A 22398-nucleotide genomic window follows, 5' to 3' on the forward strand; every position below is an offset into this window, starting at 1 on the left:
AGACTTTATGTATGGCAGTGTTTTAAAGCAAGTTTCATTCACTAAATATCTTGGACTATAATAGGTCAACTTGTGACATTTAACTTGGCAAAATCATACTGATTATGTTTTTAATTGAAAAGAGTAAGAGGAAAGATTTATTCTATCAATCACCTTAATCCTCCTCCTATAGTCAGGAAGTTATTTTATCAAGTATAGTATCTCTTGCCGTCTGGACTCGACTATTGTGATGTAGTGTGGGCACCCCCACTAATGCTAATCAGACTAAATGTCTTAAAAGGTTTCATTCCAAGTATTGATTCATCTATCTTAGGATATTCTCTAACTGAACGATGAAAGTTTCATACTACTATGCAAATTTATAAAATACTGTATAAGTCTGTATCTCCATAGTATGTTTGAGTATGCTATCAGTGTCACCGCACAGGACATGCAAGCAGAAATGTAAATCGTTTGTTTGTTCCACAAATAAACACTAATTATGGGAAATGCAGTTTCTGCTATCGTGGAACTACCTTATGGAATGTTCTGCATGCCAACAGTCTTATATGACCCAACAACATTTACTCAATTTCAAAATAGTTCAGTATTTAAGAACATTGTTAGTATTACTGTATGTGTGTGTGTTTATGATGTACGTTTTTGTGCAGGGCGTAGCTGAAAAACAGCTTCGGATGGTGCTGCCTTCCTGTTGAAATAACAACTGGAAAAAAAAAGCCAAACAGTATCACATGGCTCAATTCAGTTCTTACACATGGTATTATCGTATCAAGTTTGTAGGGGTGGATTGTTCAAGCAATGGACTGACTATATAGTTTGTTTGCAGAAATGAATGCATTGTATATTGGTAAACCAACTGCATGCAGCCATGTGCTGGCAGCTGAGCATGCATATGCATATGTGTAGTGTGTGCAGGGTGTGTGTGCTGATACGTATGTGTAAATCGGCTATAGTGTATCTATGTTTTAAGTCACAATCTTGCAAGCAGGACAGTACTGGTATGAGGGTAGCCTAAAACAACTTGAGGTAGCAGTTTAGACGCCTGTCTAGACTGGTTGACCACAAACCGTCTAGACTTCTTGAACTATGCATGCTTTTAATCATGTGCACGTGATACACATTGACACGCGTATAAATCACACATTCACAAATATCTGAAATACTTTACTTGTGATTGTGATGGCGCTGAAAGTATATCGTGTTGCCGTGATAGGCACTCCGCGATCAGTGTTGGACCCAACCAAACTCGACCTCGGTGTTGGAAAATCTTGTTTTTGTTGTAGATTTATCAAGCCTGAGGCTTACGCTGAGGAACACCCATTTGCGATTAGCGATGAACAATGGAAAGGACCAACAATCAATCGCGCTCATTTCCTCTACTGGGGAGCAGTTAGCCGAACTTTACCGGGCCTGCATCAGAGAGCCAGATTTCAAGTGATTGAGCAGACAGAATTTGTTAACGAGAGTTCCTATCATCCTTACCCTAGCTCTCACGGGTATATCACTCGAGCTGTCGATTCTCCCATAAATTCTGAAGGTAAAATAGCTTACAAGAGTCAGAGTAGAAGGTACCACCCGTCCCCACCAGCTGTATACGGTCGCACCACTTCTTTAAACTCTGTTCATAGTAGCACACAGATCTTTCCAAGTGAAGATTTCCAAGAGAATGGTATTGCAGGGTATGTATGTATCTATGATCCGACAGTGCCCACTGAGACTGGAGCAATGCAGAGGCAGTTAGACTTTCTTACAGCCATCCTCAAAGCATTGAATAAGGCAAGAAAGAGATACATTGTTGTGTGCACCAAGTGTGACGCTGCCAAAGAAGATGCCATTCGGATGGGCCAAAATCTAGTGGCAACTATTAAAAAGAACATTACTTTCATTGAGTGCTCAGCTAGAGAGAATGTTAACATAAATGAAGTGTTTTACTCATTCGCTGTGAACAGCAAAAGGAAATACTTTAGTCGCTCTCAGCTCAGTGTTGCTTGTCTAGCCTACAAAGATGCCTCCAATTCAAAGAAGCGAGAGAAAAACCAAGTCGTTAACACATACAAAACATTGCTCTGGAAAAAAGTGAAGAGTTTTGATACCACTTGGGAGAGAGCTCGTCTAGAATTACAAAATGAACTTGAATTTCCTCTGATTTTGGAAGTAGTAGGAGTCGATCTCATGAAGAAATTATTTTGCCTTCGTTTGATGGAACTGAAAGTGGAAGAGGCGAGCAAGAAATTTGGTGGAGGTTGTGGCCCCAGCCCACGGAGATCAGTGTCGTTCAAAGATAAAGTACAAAACAAGGAGTACCAGGAGTTTCTATCTGACGCCTTTGCTGTTCATCCAGACTTAGGGTAAGCCATTAAAGATGATAAATACTACACAATAGTAATGACTACATTCTTACTACCTGTGATGTGTATGATGTGGTCATGTTGTTTATAGTGTGACACTGACATGGTTGTAGTTGTGGAAAGTGTGGAGCATTACATTGTACACAAATTGATACTAAGCTCTTGTATCTTCTACTTTTATCAAAATGTAGAACTTATTGTACACAATTCTTGTTGTATACAAGGACGCTTTTATCTTAATGCTTTTAAACAATGTGCTTTAGGAGACGGTTGTAGTTTGATTAATTTATTAACAGCAAATATATTCTTGATGTGAATATTACTTCCAATCCCAACTACACTAACAATCTTGACACTTATATTGTACAAATCATGGTGCTGCATTTTTTAATGTTAAGTGTGGGCTTGAGGTTGCTGTGTTGATGTGGGACCTGTCATGTAACATGCCAAGTCAGCTTACTTGTTATACTTATTGAAGTAACCACATACCTGAGACCATATGCCACTCTATGTAAACTATACTTTATATGTACTGTATATAATGTGTTATGCCAGTTATTCCAAATATTGTGAATGTTTACAAAGTCATTGACATTCTCAGGTATACCAGACATTGACTTTAAATGGTAGTTTCCTTGAGTCATTCAGTTATTCATGATATCTTGATAGTTTATTATTGTACACTATTTGAAATACGTGATAGCCTTGTTGTCTATAACACATCGCTTGAATACCAGCTTGTTTGTTTAAGTAGACTTAAGAGTCTTACAGTAGATTTTGTTTCCACAAGTGTACTTATATGTCTGTATAATGTAGTATTGTAACTGAGGCTTAACTTATACTAATTGTTTGCTGGGACAGTTTGTAGAATAAGGTATTGGTTGATTACTGTGTTTACATGGGACATGTGGCATTTTACATACATTGTAGGCATACAAATTGTATGGGCTATATATTATTCATTGGTTTATGTTTTACAAAAGACAAATGTTTGTGGTTTTTTTGATTTTTCGTAAAAGGCCAAACTCTCTTTCTCCTTTAGAATATTTACAATTCTACACATTATGACCAAGCTAATGTGTTATAAGTAGTGAACTGTCCTGATGTCAGAGAAATAATTTATTGTGTATCCTTACACAAGTATGATCTTGTACCAGTACAGTGATGTCTTCATTGCAGAGTGTCCTGTTTTTAACTAGCAAGTGGGCCTTCCCATAGGACATGTGTTTCTTGTGTGTTGTTTTGTCTTGCAAGCACATCTACCAATGGGAGTATTACATAGCCATCTGCACAAATATGTGGGCATGCTAGCTGCTATGGGTAATTGATTTTGAATGATACCTGCAGACATGGCGACTATGTGCAATAACCCTTTAGAAGTCAGAAGCCATTATAAGGTGGTAAAATTTAGCTTCCTTCGGAAATTCATGATACTCAGAAATGTTGATGCTAACAATGTGACTCAGGTGAAGCTAAGATATTTTCCTTTATAAAAGACAGTATAAGTGTTGATTGTCCAAACTAAAGGGTATCTTTTTAAATCTAGTTATCTCATGATTTTAAAAATGACTGTAATTTGATCTTGTTACTTTTACATGGTTGCCTATTTGCAAACAGAATTCTGTCATCAGTAGAAATTGTAGTTTAAATGTGTTATCATTCTTCCTATGGTCTGACTTAGTCACTGTTGGCAATATGTAATGATGGCCAAACAAATAGTGATTTTCAAATGCCACACATTTTTAACCATGTAAAATTATCTGAACATACTGTTGCTTCAATGGTACAAAGTGCACACATTACAATCGTCATGATCATATTTTTTCTGATAGAACAAAGCATCTTGTGTGTCTGTTATATAGCTCAAAACAAAAATACATGACCTTGATAACTTCTGGGACTTAGAGCTCGGTTGACATTAGCCATTCTTGTTTTGGCTATGTAAAGCCTTGCAATGCAATCTGCTGCTGGTATAAGCCACTGGAGTTTATATATAAAGAAAAAAAGTCTTGTAGAGATCCTTCTACCACATACAACTGTGGACATGTTGTTGCAATAATGAGGTGTCAAGATTAATTGTTATTTGGTGTTTTAGATGACAAGTTGTTTGATGATGCATGACTATTGCAACCTCCTCTGACCATCTCATCAAATGTTCATAATTTGTTAGTCTGTTCTCAGTCTCTACCAAATAGTTTAACAAGGCCACATTTTCGTTGGTACCATCACTTTATTTACTGAGGTTTGTTTTTTGGCGAGCTGTAATTTAATAATCTTTTCTGTGAATTCATGCATCACTTTACATAAAATTACGTTCATTGTTGAGAATGTGTATGCTTTTTGGTAGACTAAGTGGGAGTAACTTGGAATTTTTCATGGAAATATTGTGATAGATTTTCATTTAGGCTTCTAGGCTATGGGTAAACACCTCGAACAGGCTCTGCCTTCTGTGTACACCCTCCAGTGCCTAACTGGTAAAGTAGATAATAGTGAGTCTAGTGACATGAAAGTAGTATATATTTTTCTGTTTCAAGTTTAACGTTTAGTTAATTTCTTAATCGGTCTTTCATCAAATTATAGTTACCCAGAGAGGAAGATGGAAAGAGTTGAAGGACGTAGGTCTATTTAAAAACTTTCATATGTGATCTTGGCTATTGCTAAATATATACTATGTTCTATGTACATTGACTAATTCATTCATCTACTGTATAGAGGGAAACTTTAGCGAATTTGACAATTTTCGACAAATTCGCTGAAGTTATACCCACCAATTCCTGAGACTAAGCTAAAGATTCAGCTTGAATTCAACAAAGTATGTTTCGCCAAATGCAATCTAACTAGCAAAGTTTACTCCTGCCAAAGTTTCCCTCTATTCAGTATCACCTGTATTCATTGCTGGCTTTTTCAATATGAATTGTTGCCTGTAAAATATTTGGGATTACAAAGTAGTGAAAAAACTGAATACCGTGGATTTTTTCTGGGATCAACTATTTAAATTTTATGGACAGACCAGTTTAAACTGTGCTATATATAGCAGCTGTTTCACTGCCTGCTTTGATCTAGATCAGTTGTACGTCTCTGATAGTCTGTACGTTGCTGTTGAAGTGTTATTTTACATTGGACACATTTTGACATACCACACCTGTCCCTGGGATATTAAAAAATGCTTTTTCTGGGTGTATGCTACTAGTTAAATATCATTTATAGAGGAATGTCAACGTAGCTTAACAATGTTCTGCACATAGCTACTTAAAGCATGATTTGGAAGGTGACAAATATTATACGGAACCACTTGTTGATGCAGATGTTAAAATTCAGAATTAAAACTACTTCATATTTTAAGTGACGTTTTATGTCTCGTAGTCGTGTTTTGGCTACATGCACATTGTGCTTTTCTAGTCGCATTCTTCTGTGTTCTTGAACATACCGATACATCTCGGTATACATACACCCTGGTGCAAAATTACGCTCACACATACGCACTGTGCTATTATACTACATGTGCACACTTCAGTACAATGACTAGGTACACTGACATGTGCACTACAAATTTATCTGACATGTAACTAATAGTGTTTGTACATGACATGACTATGTATTGCAATACTATTCATTTGGCTCATCTGTGAGGTGATGATACTGTTAGGTATCCACATATTTGTTATTTCACAGTTTTGAATATCTTTCAGTATATAGTGTAGCTCATTGAATGTATTATGTGACAAGTACTGATAGAGGAACATATTACACATATGCCTGTAATGTATATTATATGAAAAGGATTGATTACCCAGAAATCTTCAATAGTACGTAATAGCATGTTCCCATTCCACTGCATACAAATAGAACAGGAAGTATTTGTGTTTGATACTGTTCCGGCAAGTGTGTGTGTACGTATGCATGTGTGCGTGCGTGGGTGTGGGTGTGTACTCATGTTGCATTATATTAGTTCCTGTATAATGACTGCGTTACACTCTTGATGCTAGGGTTGGAATTGGGTCTGGGAACCTCATGTTTTGTTTGGTATCATTCTCTCATAAAATATTTGGGTGTGACCCAGAATGGATTGATTGTGTTTGATTGTAGTAACAAATTATCAGTCTGGAGAATGTGCACTGCAGTTCAAGACTGGACAAAGTAAAACTGGAGCAGTTTGAATCATGTGCTATCGATTAAGGAATATTTGGTAGCGCATGTTACCATCTGTATTTATGTAGCCACTTGATTATAAATTCATGAGATATCTTACTATTATTTGCATTCAGTTAATACATGCTCTTGATGATGATCTTTGTTGCTGTAATGCTTGGATAAATGTTACCCAGAAAACCTAGCAGTGCACTCTTTTGTTGTAAGATCATCCGGCCTACTTTATTCCACGGACTGGACTCATTAAACTTCAGTCATAAATAATAAAAAAAACACGCTTGAGCTAGCTAGCTATAGATACATTATTCTAGAACACGACAGGGCGGGGGTGTAGCACGAGACTATGTAACGAGCTACATAAACATCAACATTTGCTAGACAGTTCATTACTGAAGCTTCAATCCAGTACCAAGTACTTGAGCAATGGCAAGGAGCTAAAACTACAGCCAATGTCACTACTGGCATACACAATGGTATATAATTGTTTCATAAATATTAGTGCATAAATGCTAGCAGCGTTAGCTCCATAATAATGTTGGAATAACCTTACTATTGATAACATTGATACAATTGACATAGACACTTTTAAGAACATTATAGCTATACTAAACATTTGTGATTTATAGTGCACATTAACGTGTTGCCCCTGGTGGGCTTTGCTAATTAATAATATCTCCATCATTACAAGAGCAAGATAACGCCTGGTTTATTGTTAATAATCTTGTTTCAAGCCCAATCCATGAGTCCAGTCCATGGAATAAAGAATGCTGGATCATCCAGGTCAGTGGCACTGGCTCGGTTTCGAAGTCAATTGCAAATAGGACAGTATATTTACCTCTTATAGTATGTGTGTTCTTTGTTTCTCTTGAGAATTGCATCCTGGTGATTAGTACTAATTATTTTCTCTGCTAAGCTGTTTCCTTTTCCGGAATACCATGTGGTTTGCCTTGTACAGCTTCAGTGATTTTATTATATTTTTACTTTTAGAATTTTTGTCATTACTGAATAGCTGGTTAATAGAAGCTTGATATTGTACACTTAGTCCATAAGGATATAATGTTCCAGTTTGTGTATTTATTTTAAGTTAACTGTTAACTTTCTTTTGCTGTGGTTTATGGAGGTGTGTTATTTTTAGGACTAATGCTTTGCAGCGTTATGCTCCATCGACGTCAAGTATCAGTGAGTCCATGTGTTCATTCCAAGGTGATAGTTTGGGACCACTTCCACCTACCCCTGATGAACTGGACAAAAATGACACTTGTTTTAGTGACCTTGACTCCCGCTATGATTCTGAAGATCTTATTGAGGATCACGAAACAGCTGATGAGTTGGAAGCTTCTCAGTCGTCACCACAACTTAGTAAAGTTCATGAGACGGTCACCATTGAAATAGATTCAAAACAGTTAAGGTCTCCTAGGTCATATAGTGCTCAAGTTGAACGATCAGGTAGTTTCAGATATGTCACTTCTAAACGACTCAAGTCTAGTGGAGCTTTGTCACTATCTGAGGAACAATTATGGGAGAGAAGCAAGTCACTTCCAACTAATAATGTGAGGCATCGATTTTCTTCTGATGCTATTCTTGAAGATCGACCTCCTCTGCCTCCTAGGACAAGCATTCAAACTTATGAAGTCAAAAAGATTGCTTCAAAGTCCAAGCCTCTGCCTCCTCTGCCCATTGACGAAGAAGAATTTATTCCAAACTTTGAATCTCAAAAGAAGCTTTCCAGTTCCTTAGACTGCTTAAGAAGTCCAACATTTGAAGAGGCATCTCCTTATCTAGCACCGATTGACATTCCTGGCTTTATAAAGAGGGATTCTATGAAGTTTGCAGGTTCTACATCTCGTATAGCCGAGAAGCCACCCTTGCCAGAGTTACCTGCTGAGCCTCCCTTTAGAGGCAGCGTTGCTATTGTTAGGAGCAAGACCCAGTATAATCCTGCTAAAAAGTATGGTCACAAGCGCAGCCGTAGCACTAACTGTGAGTTTCTCAAATCTCTGTCCAAGGAGGATAAACCTCAGCAGAAAGACAGCCACAATCTGACAGTTACTTCTTATGCAACCTTGCGGCCTTCAGCATCCATGGCATATAGCATGCGTACCAGTGTAGGTTCACCAACTGAATCAGACTTGGATAGCAATCTGATGAAAAAGAATGCTATCTACAGAAGAGTTAGAGGCTCCAAGCAATCACTGGTGCCAGATGATACAGATCAAGAATCATTCGGGATCTACCAGAGAATGTCCCCCGCACCTCAACGTAGGTCTCCTGTATCTTTATCACAGGGAGATCGTCGATCCCCTCTTGCAAGCTCCTACACTGACATAAGTGAACGTGCTTCATCTGTTCCTCCCAAACGTGGTGAAAAGCGTAAAGCTAGACGTTGGCAATGTAAAGACAAAAGCAAGTATGGACAACATAAATCTGAAGGACCGAAGTATGTCACACAGTTGAGAAAACCAATTCGCAGCAAAAGTAGATCAATTTCACCACGGATTAGTGTTTCTAAACACAGCAACCGTTCTTCAAGAGACAGTAACATCTATGAGCATGTTGATGAGGAGATTCTAGAAGATCTTCGGAAGAATTACTCTGATGGTTACCAATCATCTTCTGAACCTGCACCGCCGATATATTATCTTAAACCTGGAAAATTTCCACATCCTCCAACCGCTCATGAGTGGCATTATTTTATGCATATGTGGCAAATGTTTTTAGACTGGATGAAAGAACGTGCCCCGCCAGACGTGTACAACGTACCAAGCAACATTCCTGCTGATTTCACCTATAATATCCCTCCTCCGAGGCATCACACAATTCCTCAACAAAAGCAACAACAAAGCAATGATGAAGTAGACAGCAGCAGACACAAAGAATCCATCACAAGTTATACTAGCATAAATGCTGACTGGATGCAGGAGATCACTAATCCGCCTTCACACCGCCTGCTTGATGAAGGAATAAGATCTAATAGTATTTACAGTCCAATACTAGAAGACACAGCAAGTTTAAAAAGTCACCCTGACCATGCTAGTAACAATAAAATCCAATCTCAGTCTAGTTCACTGCCATGTAATGTTGCAGCCACAGTCAGTCTAAGTGCCAATGGTAAAAGTGTATCTAGTGTTGACTCAGGCATCTACCATGCTATAAGTGATGATATCAATCCCAGTGCTGACACTTAATAAAAACTATACACTTGAGAAGATTGTGTTATGTATTCATTGTATATATGCTTGTATAGCTTGACATAGAGTTTTGTATTGTTAATAATATCACATCATTTATATTATTATTCATGCTGTCATGTATCATTTTATATGTCTAATCTAGAACTGTTAAAGTTTAAAATTGACTGATTTGCTTCTTGTGAATGAGCGTGGCTTTTGGTGGTAGTGCTGCAGTTTTTCAGTTTCCAACTCGCCAAAGATACTCAACACTTGTACATCTGGATTGAGATACCTGCTGCTGTTGATTTTGAGTTGTGAGAGATTATGTACATGTGGTGCACTGACTGAGGATTTTAGTGTGCGACGTTTGGAGTTAGCAGTTTCTTTTCTCAACATATCCCACTGGAGGTCATCTATTTTGTATTGGTGCATGGTGATTTCTTCGTCTGTAATGATCGGCGTAATTTTGCCATCTCTTGTGGTGGAATAGTAGCCTAATGGTGATGGCTGTGATCGAGTGAGTTTACTAGATGTACCGCCTAGTTCTCCAGAGCCATTGTTGCTAGAGTTTGTAGTTGAATGAAGTTGTACATTGTTATTGGTGGTTGATTTCAGTTGCTTAGAAGATGAATCATGGTTAGGTGGCTTGTGTCTATTTTCACTTCCTTGTAAAAGAGAAACGTCGGTACTCTTTGAACGTCTGTGGCTTTGTCTGCTTTCTCTGAGTGGAAGTTTTCTAAACTGAAATTTCAAACTTTGGTGGTGGCTCAGTTGCTTTGTTAAACTATCAAAACTCAAGCTGGTAATGGTACGTGAGTTTGAGTCACAATCACCTTGTCTAGAAACAGAATGACCTGACCTGGCACTACGCAGCTGAGTTGTTGAATTTGCAACAGATGTATAAAGTTCTAGAGCTTGATCTTGCGCCAGCAGCACAGATGACTCATGCTCACTGTTTTGAACCATGCTGTATTCTTTAGGTAAAGTGTATTTCTCCTTACTTGTTTCATTGAGCGACTGGGTAGCCTTAAACTCTTCATCTAGTGTGTTCAATGCCTTTTGGTCTCTAGTTTGAATGGCTTCAAAGTCTGACTCAGCATCTTCTTCACATCGAATTGCAACATCATCAATATGAACAGTCAATGACACCAATTCTAAAAACTCATTCAGTTGAAGGCGACATGGAATTTGAACTGAAAGAGACATATCTATTAAGTATTTGTCAAGGCGTACAGGAGATATCACTCTATCAAATAACTTAAGAGCTTTTAAGATAGTAAATTTGTCTGCATCCATTCCAAGCTGATCATCATTTTCATACAAAAAGTAGGTAATTCTTGCTTGAGTAATTTCAGGAAATCCCAGTACTTTGTGTCGCAGGAGCTGGAGGACTTTCTTGATTGTCTTCACGTTGTCTTTAGCTGGCTTGTTGTTAAATGTACTGTCTAAGAATTTATCAAACATTTTTAGGTTTAGCATTTCTATGAATTTCTTCTCCTGGATACCTTTGCTTCCCAAGGTCTTCTTTTCTGAAAACATCACCTTTGTGAACACGCTGCTATCAAAGCCTAGCGAGTTGGCTAGATATTTTAGCTCAGCAAGCGTATACCATCCCTTTTGCTTTGGAAATTCTACTTCTAAGTTGGTGGCCATAGCGCCTCACTACTGTAGCCACACCTTCCTGGTAAACTCTCCGTGTTATTCACCGTATTCCTGTTCTAATTGTAGCCCGCATCAACAAGTGCAGTTATGTCGGCTGACGCAAAAAAGAAAGTCAAGAAAGCTCAGCCGAAGGCAGACGAGGAGCCAAAGAAAAGAGGACGTTAGTTTTAAAATATTGTAACTTGTTTGCACGTGCGAAATTACACCTCAGCTGTGTGCTGTTTCTTTACTCAGCTGTTCCGAGCCAAATGAGTTAACCCAGTTTATAAATATTCAAAGCATATATATTTTTAAGTCGTACAGTGGCTACATGTACGTTTTATAAAAGAAACGTATATATGTTGCGTGCTGTAGCGTGTTGGTTTGTTTTCCAGCAGATTTGGATAACCGCCAGGTGGAAGCAAAATTGAATGTGAAAGATAAATGTATAGAATTTCATGTTTAATATGCTACCAAAATAAACAGAAATCTTGAGAAATCCATAGTACAACAGTGAAATACACCATTGTAGTCCAAATTGTGTGGGTTGTATAGAGCTTTTAAAAATTTTATTATTGTAACTGTCTGGCATTTGTGCTTATAATATTTTCTCATAGACTCTACACCCTTTATAATGGCTTCCTGAGTACATATGATGTAATCACGTTAATTTACCTTGTTGTCTTATAAGGCTGTTGGACTATACCTCACTCTATGCCAAAAAAATATTTCTAATAAAAAAAAATTAAAGTGTTGTTCTACCATATTAGCAGTAATTCAATTATTGATCCTCCAACCCTTTCCTTTACTAGCTGACCTGTTGGCTTAAAAACTTTTCACTGCGTATCAACACGTGTTTATGCCAGTCTAGAAGCTCATTCCAGTGGTCCAGTCCACTGTTTATATCTAGCTTGTATTCAACATTCAAGTCATGTTCACAACATGTTTTGACAAGAGTTTTTAAAAAGCTTTTTTTTATAATGAACATTGCTTGAATGAGCCAAGTCTCACATATTGAAGTACATGTCCTGATTGATTGAACAAGATAACATGGTGCCTGGTGTTGATGTCCCAGACATCTTGTTACAGCTAAGAAGGTGACGTGACCTTCTAAGTCTAGTAACCTTATTGGCAGATAAATGGTCTTAGCAAGTTCCTTGTGTACTAGCAAGAGTGTCTAACTGAATAGTAGCACTTCTAAAGATGGTCCTGCAAATTTAGGTTTTTGGGTCAATAATTTTGTGTACATTTCATATCACAAAATGATATTTAGATCTTTTTTGCAACAAGTACTGTTGTGTTCTCAGGTGGAACATAATGTGGGTAACAGACAAGTACCAGCTGAGTAGAACTGCTGTTTGTCTTGTAAGTTCCACCTGAGAGTTTGATCAAATCTATTGAAGTATTGCGTATGGGAATAACTGAAAGAAGGCTCACAAATACAGTGGAACCTCTCTAAAGTGATGCTTTGGGACCACCCAGATTTTTAGTCCTTTATTTGCTGTAATATTGAGTTTGGTTCCACTGTATTATTTATTGATACTGAGGTATGGTTTTCTCTGGAATGAGTGACCAACCACGGGTACTTTGTGTATGTGATGTGAATCCATTGGTTTAGGCTTGTCTAGGTTAAATGGGTTTAATTGCTGATATCACTAGACTACCTACCTCAAAATTGAGGTAGTCAACTGCATTATGTATGTATGTGGTCTGGTCAGCAAAGCCAAGTACAGACTGATTTAAACCTTATGGCGTAAGCTGCAAGTTCTTAGTAGAATATATAGAAATGATAGTGATGAAATGAAAATTTGGGTTCTATACGTGCTTGATTTTAATGGGTCTCCTAGTGTATATAGCTAAATAGAAGACCTGTTGTTTGTGTGGAACCAAAATTAGTTTTTGTGTTCTTGGTAATATGGTAATCGAACACATCTGAATGCTTTCAATATGGACTTATCATTGGCCAGGCTTCTTTGATGACATGAAATATGCAGTTTATGCTTTAAATTTTACCATTGTGTAATCTTTATATCAATTGTCATGTTTGTTTGTCTTGTGTGTATAGTTATACTTGTAGTTATCTGTGAACTGTGTTCATACTTACTGTATTTGTGTATATTTGACCTTTGTATTTATTGTATTATTTCATTGTATTTCTTGCAGGGAGGTCAATGTTTACTGAGGACCAGAAGCAGATATTATTGAAATATTACGATGATGGAATGACGTCAACAAATCGGCAGCACATGGAAATGATTGAGAAATGTGCAAACGAGTCCCAAACCACTGTGGATAGAATAAAGGTGTTGTATGTGTATTAGTGACGTACATAGGATAATTTTATACTGTATTGTATTGTACAGGATACAGTATGTGTTAAATGGTTTGTGTCTGGCAAGTACACAAGGAATGGCAGGATTTTAGCTTGTACATCGTTTGGTTTAATAGCTGCAGAACAGTGTGGCACTCCTGGTTGTGATACATGGGCATAAGTTGTGTAGCATTAGTTATGTACAACTCCTCTCACTATCATTTCACAGCAGTAGGGATGCAAGATTGAACCATAGACAATAAAAAGAAGAAATGCAACAATTTCTGGCTTGATTTGCAGTGTGCATAACATCAAATATGGAAAATTAGTGCTCTAAGAGCAATCCAACAGACTGCAGCAAATGTTAAGCCGTTTGTGAGAAATTTTAGTGTGTTTGGAATTCAAGCCATTTTGTATTTGTAACACGCATTACCTTTCACTGTTACACACCTGTTGTACTTTTGCTTATAGTACTGTCCATACCGCTTCTTGTATAGTCAGTTCCGCTGTTTGGAACATGTGGTAAGCTATGTGTGGCCTTTCATCCTAGCTAAGGGCTTCAAACTTTCGTCAAAGATAGACAATATTTTGCCATTTCTTTGAGCAACTGCTCCTGTTTTGCTCTGACATTCTCTGTTCTCTCTGTAAAAGACAAGGAAAAGGTTTATCGCAGTTAAAAGTATTGACTATATCCGTGAAGAAAGTTAATGGCTTTAAAGCACATTTTGTTCCCTTTCAATTTTACATGTTTTGTGACACATCACATTATTGCGTTTCCTATCCCTTTACTTGTCTATGGTTTTACAGACTTTACCCTCTTGCATCATCAAATCATCAATATTGCTTTAGTCATCAATAAACTTAAATGGCTTCATGGTGTAAACAATAATTGACAGAGTATAGGTGGCTGGATTGCTTTATAGATTTCTTACATTGGGGAATGTGGTCTTCTAGTGAGTTTAGTATGCAGGTGATACAATGTGTAGGTATAGATTCTATACTGTGTGGTAGAACACTTTGGTGATATAAAACATTGTTTGCAAAAAAAAAGAAAAAACTGGCGAATTGTCGTGTTTCATCACATGTCACTACACGTGCTAGAAATATACTTTTGTTGAGGACAATTTGCCAAATTTGCTGATGTTTTAGAAATTCCTACAAACCACCGTAGCATTTTGAAACTTGGTTATACATACCTTAGTAGTGTACACTTTCAGGAGCAAGAAAATGTCTCCAAGCAACAGTTGTGTAGAAACCATATACCTAGACACAGACACTGTAACGCACACACGCACACGCACACACAACACTGTACGGTGGTATAGTAGGAAAACTGCATGTGCTAAAGTAGCCTGCAAAATACCTGGTGACCATTCAGACATTGAACATTGTAAGTAGTACATATGTTTATACTGCTACATTGTAAGAAGTTGGACTTGTGTAGTACACAGTGTGTAGACATGACATAAATTTCTTGTAAAGAAGCCATATGATATACTGAGAAGAATGAGCTAGAATGAGATCATAATTAAGTGCCCTTTAATTAAATATAATCTCTAGTGTTGTTCTTGTCCAGTTGAAGCCATCTTAACTTCTGTGTAGTTATTGGAAGCCAGCTCTGTTGCTGTATACCCCTACTTGTCATGAATTAATGAAAAACAGTCAACCATTCCCAGGTGTTTGATTTCATGATGAGACCAAATAATAGCATATTGTTTGTGGTATTTGATAAGGGTCTATTGTGTGTGTGTGTGTGCGTGTGTGTGTGTGTGTGTGTGTGTGTGTGTGTGTGTGTGTGTGTGTTTGTGTGTCGGTTGGCTGATCTATATGCATGTAATACACACAGTGTAAATATATGTACTCATCACAATAGTCTCTTATGTAGTTCTATGTCATTTACTAATAGAGGTTTATTGGAGCTGAGAATTACAAGAGAAGAAAGACACAGGGAGATGACGCTGATGCAACACCAAAGCCAAGAAAGCGCAAGTCTGATTCCAGCACAACAAGCAAAAAGAAGAAGGGCAAAGGGACGGAAGAATCAGAGGAGGAAGAAGAAGAAGAATAACAATTTCAATTAGACTGTTGTAAATCTTACCCTTGTTGTTAGCATGTACATTTCCTCAGGAAGAAAAACATTTTCTTTTTAGTGTTTGCATTGCTGCTTGCACACAGTTTTGCCAAGCATGTACATAAACAATTTTCCAAACATTTTTGAACACACAACATGTACAAACAAGATATGGATGTGCAATGGTTGCGATCTTGAGCATGCAAGATTAGCGAACTTTAATGTGAACTCGGAATAGCTTTGCAGAGAGTAATGTTACCATTTTACATGGCAAAAATGTTGATGAAAGGAAACCGTTTTTGAGTTGGTTTGCTTTCAAGTCGTGTTAATGCACGCGCACTGGGCATGCGCGAAGGAATCCGAGGGGTGCGACAAACTTTACAAGCATTACACAAGGCGAGAAATGGATATCAGTTCAGAAGAGCTCACAGGATCGCCCATCAACACTACTGTGTCTTTAGTGAGCGGAGGAAAAGGGAGTAAGTACCTCAAAATTTTTTTGGTCGACTGTCACTCGTCTTTGCGCCATTTTTGTAGATGACTTTGGGGAAAAATTTGGATACTTTTTGGGTAAAATTTAGATGTAAAAAAAGCGCTTGGCCATGAGGGACGTTTACAAATAAACTGGGACCGGTAAACGCATAAGTGTATTCTCCACACCGAAGCTTCTAACAAAAATGGCGCAAGCAAGAGCCATGACATGTCAAACGTACGTTTGAAGTTCGCTGCTATTTAATATGGAGCAGCTACAATCAAGGTTAGCCCTAGCACTTTTCTAAGTACAATTCATATTAAATATGTGGTCACCTGACTATGCTGTTTACACGTGTTATGTTGTTGTAGGGGCCAATTTGTTCACAGATGACCAGAGGAGCATCTTGTTGAGATATTTTGATGAGTATGGCATGACCTCCACTCATCGTCGTAACTCTGAGTTGATGGAAAGGTGTGCAGCTGAAGTGGGTACTTCACTAGAACGAGTCAAGGTGTGTGTTTGTATGTATTTTGTATATACTATATTCTAGTCTACTGACCTGCACACGTACATATGAGTGCACATTACACTGTTCACCAATTAAATAAATCAAGTAATCCACGTAGCGCAGGGTGCTTGATTGTCAAGTTGTTGAGTATGTAAGTTTCGTCTCAAGTAGACGTGGTTCTTAGCTGCTTGTTTTCTACTATATTTTTCATTTTATTCAGGTTTTCTATTAGAAATCCCACATTGTGTTTGCTAGCCAGTGACTCACATAACCCTTGCCAATAGCTTGAGTTTATGTATTGTGTTTGTGTAGCTGTGCACATATATACCACTTTAGCGTGGGCGTTCAAAGGCGCCGCTCGGTGTTTAACTCGCATATTGTCTAGGCAATATCAAGATATTGCCTGGACAATATCATGGGAAAACGGTTTGCCAATGACTTTGACACCCAAGAATTGATGCGCTTTGACTCGTTTTATTGAGCGACATAGAGCTTTGTATTGTGGGACTCATTTTTGTAGTGGTTGCTAAACCTAGTACATTTGCTAAGATAGACTAGTTGGTTGTTACTAAAGGATAAAGAAGGCACAAAATAATTGTTTGGGTGATCGTGGATGCGTATTTCTACCCACTGCGTATCAGCCTTTGAACAGACCATGGAACAGCAGAGCTACTACTGCTACGTTGAAATAGGTTAGTAACTTACAGTCCTAAGTACTTAACTTAATAACTTACTTACTGTCCCAATAGCGAAGTTAGTTGGCTTAACTTAGTACAAAAATGATAACAATATAAATTCCATCCCACAATTGCAAGTTTTCTAACATTGCGTATTGAAGCATAGTAATGTATTAATGACGTTTTAACGTATGGGCAACGTTTTGATGGCTATTAGCCCACGCTATTAAAACCACGATCGATCTCCAGATGCTGCTGTATAAAACAATCAGGATGAGTTCTTGTTAGTTCTTTCACCTATTAGGTGAGTGTGCCCCAGGTGATATATATCACTTATACCATGGCTGCTTGGGATTTTGCTGACATACACCCACAGCCCTCGGGCCTGCGGCCCTCGAACTTTGGGTGTATATATATCAGCAAAATCCCTCGCAACCATGGTATAACTATTACATATATGGATGTTTATTTGTGTGTTGTTGCCATTTGGCTTGGACTTTCTAATACAGAACTGGATTGGATCAGAAGCTGTCAAAAGAAAGAAACGAGCAGGGGTTCTACCACGACCCAAAGTAGATATAACTGGGGTGAGCTGTATCTATATGTGAAGCATGCTTTTTATTATACTTCAGAACAATACAGTAGAACCACTGTAAGAACAACAAGTTTAGTCACGACTACATATATTTTTATGTCTGAGAACTTCTATGTTACAGATAGGCCTAAAACTGTGGGTCCCATTTTAGAGAGTTTTCACTGTATTTTCTTGTACTGTATTGTAAGTGTTGTGTTAATGTTGATCTACAGAATGTGCCAACACTTAAAGTGAAGAAGATTGTTGGTGGTAGAAGATTCAAACGTGTCAATGGATACAACCTGTTCTTTTCTCATTATGTGAGGAAGAACAGTGAAATCAGTCCAGGTATGGCTAACAGGAGCTTGTACATACAATGTTTGCTTTTAGATAAAAATTTGGAACAGGACTTTTGTCCCATTTTTGCTGTTATTATTTTTTTTCATGTATTAGGATAAAAACTTGCCATACTATGGAAGGTATTTGAAATGTTGAGTCCTTAATTTGAAGAGTAGACTTTACTGTAACTGTATGTATTGTACTAGAATTGAAGGAGAGGAACTGTGTGGTGGCACAAAAGTGGTCAGAGTTGAACGAAGATGAAAGGAAGGCGTGGTCACTTAAAGCAGAGGCAGTGTGTGAGGCGTCATTACAGAGAGATAATGACGGAACATCGTCATCTGGGGAGTCTATACCAGACTCTGCCATCATAGAGAAGGCCTTGATCACCATACAGGAGAAGGTAGATTTAATGCTTGTATCTAAGGTGGTGTAGTGTGTTTATACCAAGAGTTCATAATGTAAAATATTTATGTTGTAAACTCTGTGTATGCTAAACTGTACAGTACGTACGTAGTACACACATCCTTACATATGCACACACAGTACACTGTATTTCACATGTGTAGCTTAATGAATTGAGTACCAGGGTACCACCCACATACAAGTTGCATAGATACAATACATATTGTGACTGGATTTTAGAAAAATAATGATCCAAATTGCACTACTTGTGTGGCTTATGTGCTCTAGTATGAATTTGGTTGCAGCTGTTTAACTCTGTTCCTTCCATAGTTTGACCTACTACAACAGATGGGGTTTGAAGGTTATGGTATTCTGGTGAACACTCGTGAACTACAGACACACTTGGCAGCCACTGCTAAAGGAAAGATGTTCCACCGATTGAGACAGAAGACTGGAAAGCCACTGGAGAACCCATTCATTGGTTATGTGTTCTCTGAGCAACCAGGTAAAGTGTGACTTGTATTGTGTGTGGATGTCAATCTGTCACTTCGTTAGTCAGTGTGTGTGTGTTGTGTGTGTATGCTCCAATCTACCCAGCTGTTTAGCTGGGGACCTAGTGACCTGGTGTCAACTAGGGAAGCAGCCACTCATCTGTGTCATCAATGGGTATGGTACGTAGTATTAATAGGAAAATTTTAGTGTTAATAGGAAAACTTATGTCGGTTTACTCATAGTACCTGAGTAGCACACAGGTGGTTCACTGGGTGGGTGTGACTGTGCTAGCACAGTAGCCTAAGAATGACTGTACTTTGTGCATGCATGTACTTTTTAAGTTACGATTATTTCATGTATGCCGTAATAAAGCTGCTAGTGACTACAATTCACTTATTCATGGTTGTGCCACATTCCTTTTATCCTCTTTGATGATACTTGCTGTTGACAATATTAATTCCTTACAATAAATCTATTCATTAACTCCCATACACCTGTGTAAACAGTGCTAAATAGTGGAATGAGAAACACTTGGTCGAGAAGTCAGATAGAAGCTAGATGCATGTGGTTATCTGTACATACAGTGGTTCTACAGAAGTTATTTCAGGATTGTTAAAGATATATACTATACACTTCAGTAGGCATGGAACTATTGTTAGCCTGCCGCAGGTGTGCAGATGTGGGGAAAACCAAAACTTTTTTTTGTGCACATTGCACACTTGCAATAAACTCATACTGTATACGTGTTGAGTCCATGAAGGAGCTGGTGTGTTTCAAAAAATGTTTTGCCATCCAGCCTTGAAATAGTCTAGCCTTTATTGCTCATCTCATGACTTGTTAGAGATAGGCACAACTACTTAGTATTGAGCTAGTGCTGCTTTGAATGATTAAGCTGCCCGAGGCTGCCTGGTGCTTGTATAGCCATGTTCTAGTGTGTAGGTGCTACAGTGTGGCAAGTTTGATATAACTTCTGTCAATAGGTCTGCCAGCTTTTTTCGACTACTGCAAGGCGTCTATGTCTGCATTACAGTTGAATGAATGAATGAGCCATGTATCAATACCTTGCTGGAAAATTTTATTGCAGATCCATAAATTAACAACTGCTGAATTAATTTCATCAACTTGTATTTTAAGATTATTGTTCATTAAAAGTTCACTTGCGCTACAAATTTAGTTAACATGTAATAAATTTTAGGAAAACTCCATTTAATGCACACTCGACACTTGAAAGGGAGAAACAAGGTCACATATGCCCTAAATGTAATGGCATTAGTTAAAAGGGCATATTTTTGGAATGTGGGGGGGCCTACAAGAGTTGCCACTAAATAGAAGTGCATGATATCTTGTTACAGAAGATGAGATGTTATAGTTTTGTTTCTCTCACAGAGATTGATGTGATATCTAGTAGTGAGGGTTTGGCGTCACCGCTGGACATGAGCCCCTCGGATGATCCAAGTCCCAAGAGGAGCAAATATTCCTTCCCTATTAACAATATGGAGACAATGCAGAGAAGTGTCCTCAATGCCTTCGCACTGAAATACAGTGAGTGAGCTATGTGTACACCATAATTATGCTCAACTCACAATGTGGACAGCTTGATGGTCAAACACTTTTCCATATTCCAATATTCTGTACTTTTGGACCACCTGTCTGTTAGATATTTGTAAATATAAAAGAACACTTTGTGATGGCCCTAAAATGTCCCAAGTGGATGGTTCCAGTTCATGGATAGAGGTTTTTAATTTTTTCTTTAACTGATGGTTCACCTCCTAGTATAAATTCTTGTTTCTGATTACACGTGTGTGTGCGTGCGTGCGTGCGTGTGTGCACGATGTAATGTTCTTCAACATGAGATATGTATTTCGGTTGATATTGTCAGTGCTATACCAGTGAATAAGAACATGTACAGAGTGTATATGCCACAGTGACATGCATATGTTATCATACTCACTAATCTTCACACAGAGGTGGCTACTGGTATTTCTGATATACCATACAATAATTTGGAGAATCTTGGGGTACAGATATATGGCATGCCAGCTGGTATACCGTTCCACTCACCGTTGCTCTACTCTCAACAACAACTACAACAAATACTGGCCAACCTTGAGAAGATTGTCTTCCTGAAGATTGGCAACCAGGTATGTGTAGTTTACCGGTTGTTCATAATATTACTATTGTGTTTAGTTGTGTAATATAGTTGTTTAAATTGCACACTACCATGTATGGTGGATTTTATATTGTGGCCTAGTGAATGGACTCAATACACATTCCAAACCTTCTATGTTGTGTATGTTCTTTTTAATGCACATTGCCTTGAGAATTGAGTTAAGATGTGTACTAGACAATTGCTTAGTTATTGTGAGGCACTGTGATTATTTGGTTATGTGGCGCATGCTTAACCACTTACCACTATATAATAGATTATGATGTATGACAGCAAAGAGTTCATATGGGCTAACTACCAGTATGGCCTGTACAAACACACTGCTACAAGTTCACTTTTGATCATATACACACCTCTAGCCTGATTCTACTAATGACAAAGAACTGTTGATAGCTAGGTGATAAGTGGCATTGATAAGGCCAAGCCTTATTTCTAAGAGAAGCCTGAGGTGTTGAACTTGTAGCAGTGCCTTTGCTATTATACTCCAGTTAGATACTCTTCTCCCATACAAATATTATTTGGTATGACTAATTGTATGTGTTGGCATTTTTATTGTATGTTCTATTAGAGTAGTTAGAGGCTTGAAACTAACTGACATGTCCTTGTTGTTTAGTCTGAACATTTGATCACTGCTGAGGTGGATTTATCGACAGAGGAAGAAGTTGACCTCTCAACACAGACTGTCACCAGTTCCTTGGTCACTGCTACTGACGCTGACATCCCAGCTGTGGCACTTGAAGAAACTGAGACCATCGAAACCAGCTAACACTAGATTATGTATATTATACTACTACATTATTGTAAACACATTAACTATTCTCTTCTTATACTATTATATACATTTGAATGATGAAGTCACAAATACATGATGCTGTTAATGTAATTGACTGTTATGTTAAAGCATGCACAGATTTGCATTTTATGTTATTGGAAACACCAAGTCAACTGTTGGATTCAACAGACTGTTGATGACTTGTTCTTTCATTATTACTTAAAAAGAAGTTGTGCCGTCAGGTACCAAATGCCAGTTTTATTTTAGGTACATTATTCTACCATATGGGGAAGTACATG

The 22398-nt window shown here is 37.9% G+C and overlaps 3 protein-coding genes across 4 annotated transcripts; 2 read left to right on the plus strand and 1 right to left on the minus strand.

Annotated features, from left to right (window-relative positions):
• Positions 1 to 1166: 1166 nt before the first annotated feature.
• Positions 1167 to 9852, plus strand: LOC136258769 (uncharacterized). The gene is made up of 2 exons (XM_066052124.1): positions 1167 to 2348; positions 7633 to 9852. The coding sequence occupies exons 1-2, from the start codon at positions 1180 to 1182 to the stop codon at positions 9680 to 9682; spliced, it is 3219 nt and encodes a 1072-aa protein (XP_065908196.1). The 5' UTR covers positions 1167 to 1179; the 3' UTR covers positions 9683 to 9852.
• Positions 9656 to 11376, minus strand: LOC136258770 (uncharacterized). The gene is made up of 2 exons (XM_066052125.1): positions 11173 to 11376; positions 9656 to 11112 (listed from the first exon to the last, which is right to left on the minus strand). Exons 1-2 carry the CDS (start codon positions 11318 to 11320, stop codon positions 9836 to 9838), a joined length of 1425 nt encoding a protein of 474 aa, XP_065908197.1. The 5' UTR covers positions 11321 to 11376; the 3' UTR covers positions 9656 to 9835.
• On the plus strand, positions 11338 to 22214 carry LOC136258771 (uncharacterized). Of its 2 annotated transcripts, XM_066052127.1 has the most exons (12): positions 11338 to 11489; positions 13472 to 13611; positions 15526 to 16169; positions 16228 to 16447; positions 16534 to 16676; positions 17860 to 17937; positions 18158 to 18272; positions 18470 to 18666; positions 18999 to 19173; positions 20547 to 20702; positions 21126 to 21301; positions 21941 to 22214. In XM_066052127.1, the coding sequence occupies exons 5-12, from the start codon at positions 16596 to 16598 to the stop codon at positions 22091 to 22093; spliced, it is 1131 nt and encodes a 376-aa protein (XP_065908199.1). In that variant the 5' UTR covers positions 11338 to 11489; positions 13472 to 13611; positions 15526 to 16169; positions 16228 to 16447; positions 16534 to 16595; the 3' UTR covers positions 22094 to 22214. The 2 variants fall into 2 exon arrangements, with proteins under 2 accessions (XP_065908199.1, XP_065908198.1); XM_066052126.1 differs by lacking the exon at positions 16228 to 16447.
• The last annotated feature ends 184 nt before the right edge of the window (positions 22215 to 22398 follow it).

This window comes from Dysidea avara, chromosome 6 (assembly GCF_963678975.1).
Source record: "Dysidea avara chromosome 6, odDysAvar1.4, whole genome shotgun sequence".
NCBI classification, from domain to species: domain Eukaryota; kingdom Metazoa; phylum Porifera; class Demospongiae; order Dictyoceratida; family Dysideidae; genus Dysidea; species Dysidea avara.

Excerpts from the sequence above, each read along its gene's own strand:
- LOC136258771 (XM_066052126.1), top strand. The coding sequence starts at position 16,019 with ATGCACGCGCACTGGGCATGCGCGAAGGAATCCGAGGGGTGCGACAAA. Across the intron at positions 16,677-17,859 it reads CTTCACTAGAACGAGTCAAG|AACTGGATTGGATCAGAAGC; the intron begins GTGTGTGTTTGT and ends TTTCTAATACAG. Across the intron at positions 18,273-18,469 it reads GAACAGTGAAATCAGTCCAG|AATTGAAGGAGAGGAACTGT; the intron begins GTATGGCTAACA and ends GTATTGTACTAG.
- LOC136258769 (XM_066052124.1), top strand. The coding sequence starts at position 1,180 with ATGGCGCTGAAAGTATATCGTGTTGCCGTGATAGGCACTCCGCGATCA. Across the intron at positions 2,349-7,632 it reads GCTGTTCATCCAGACTTAGG|GACTAATGCTTTGCAGCGTT; the intron begins GTAAGCCATTAA and ends TGTTATTTTTAG.
- LOC136258770 (XM_066052125.1), bottom strand. The coding sequence starts at position 11,320 with ATGGCCACCAACTTAGAAGTAGAATTTCCAAAGCAAAAGGGATGGTAT. Across the intron at positions 11,113-11,172 it reads GAAGACCTTGGGAAGCAAAG|ACAGTACATTTAACAACAAG; the intron begins GTATCCAGGAGA and ends ATAAATTCTTAG.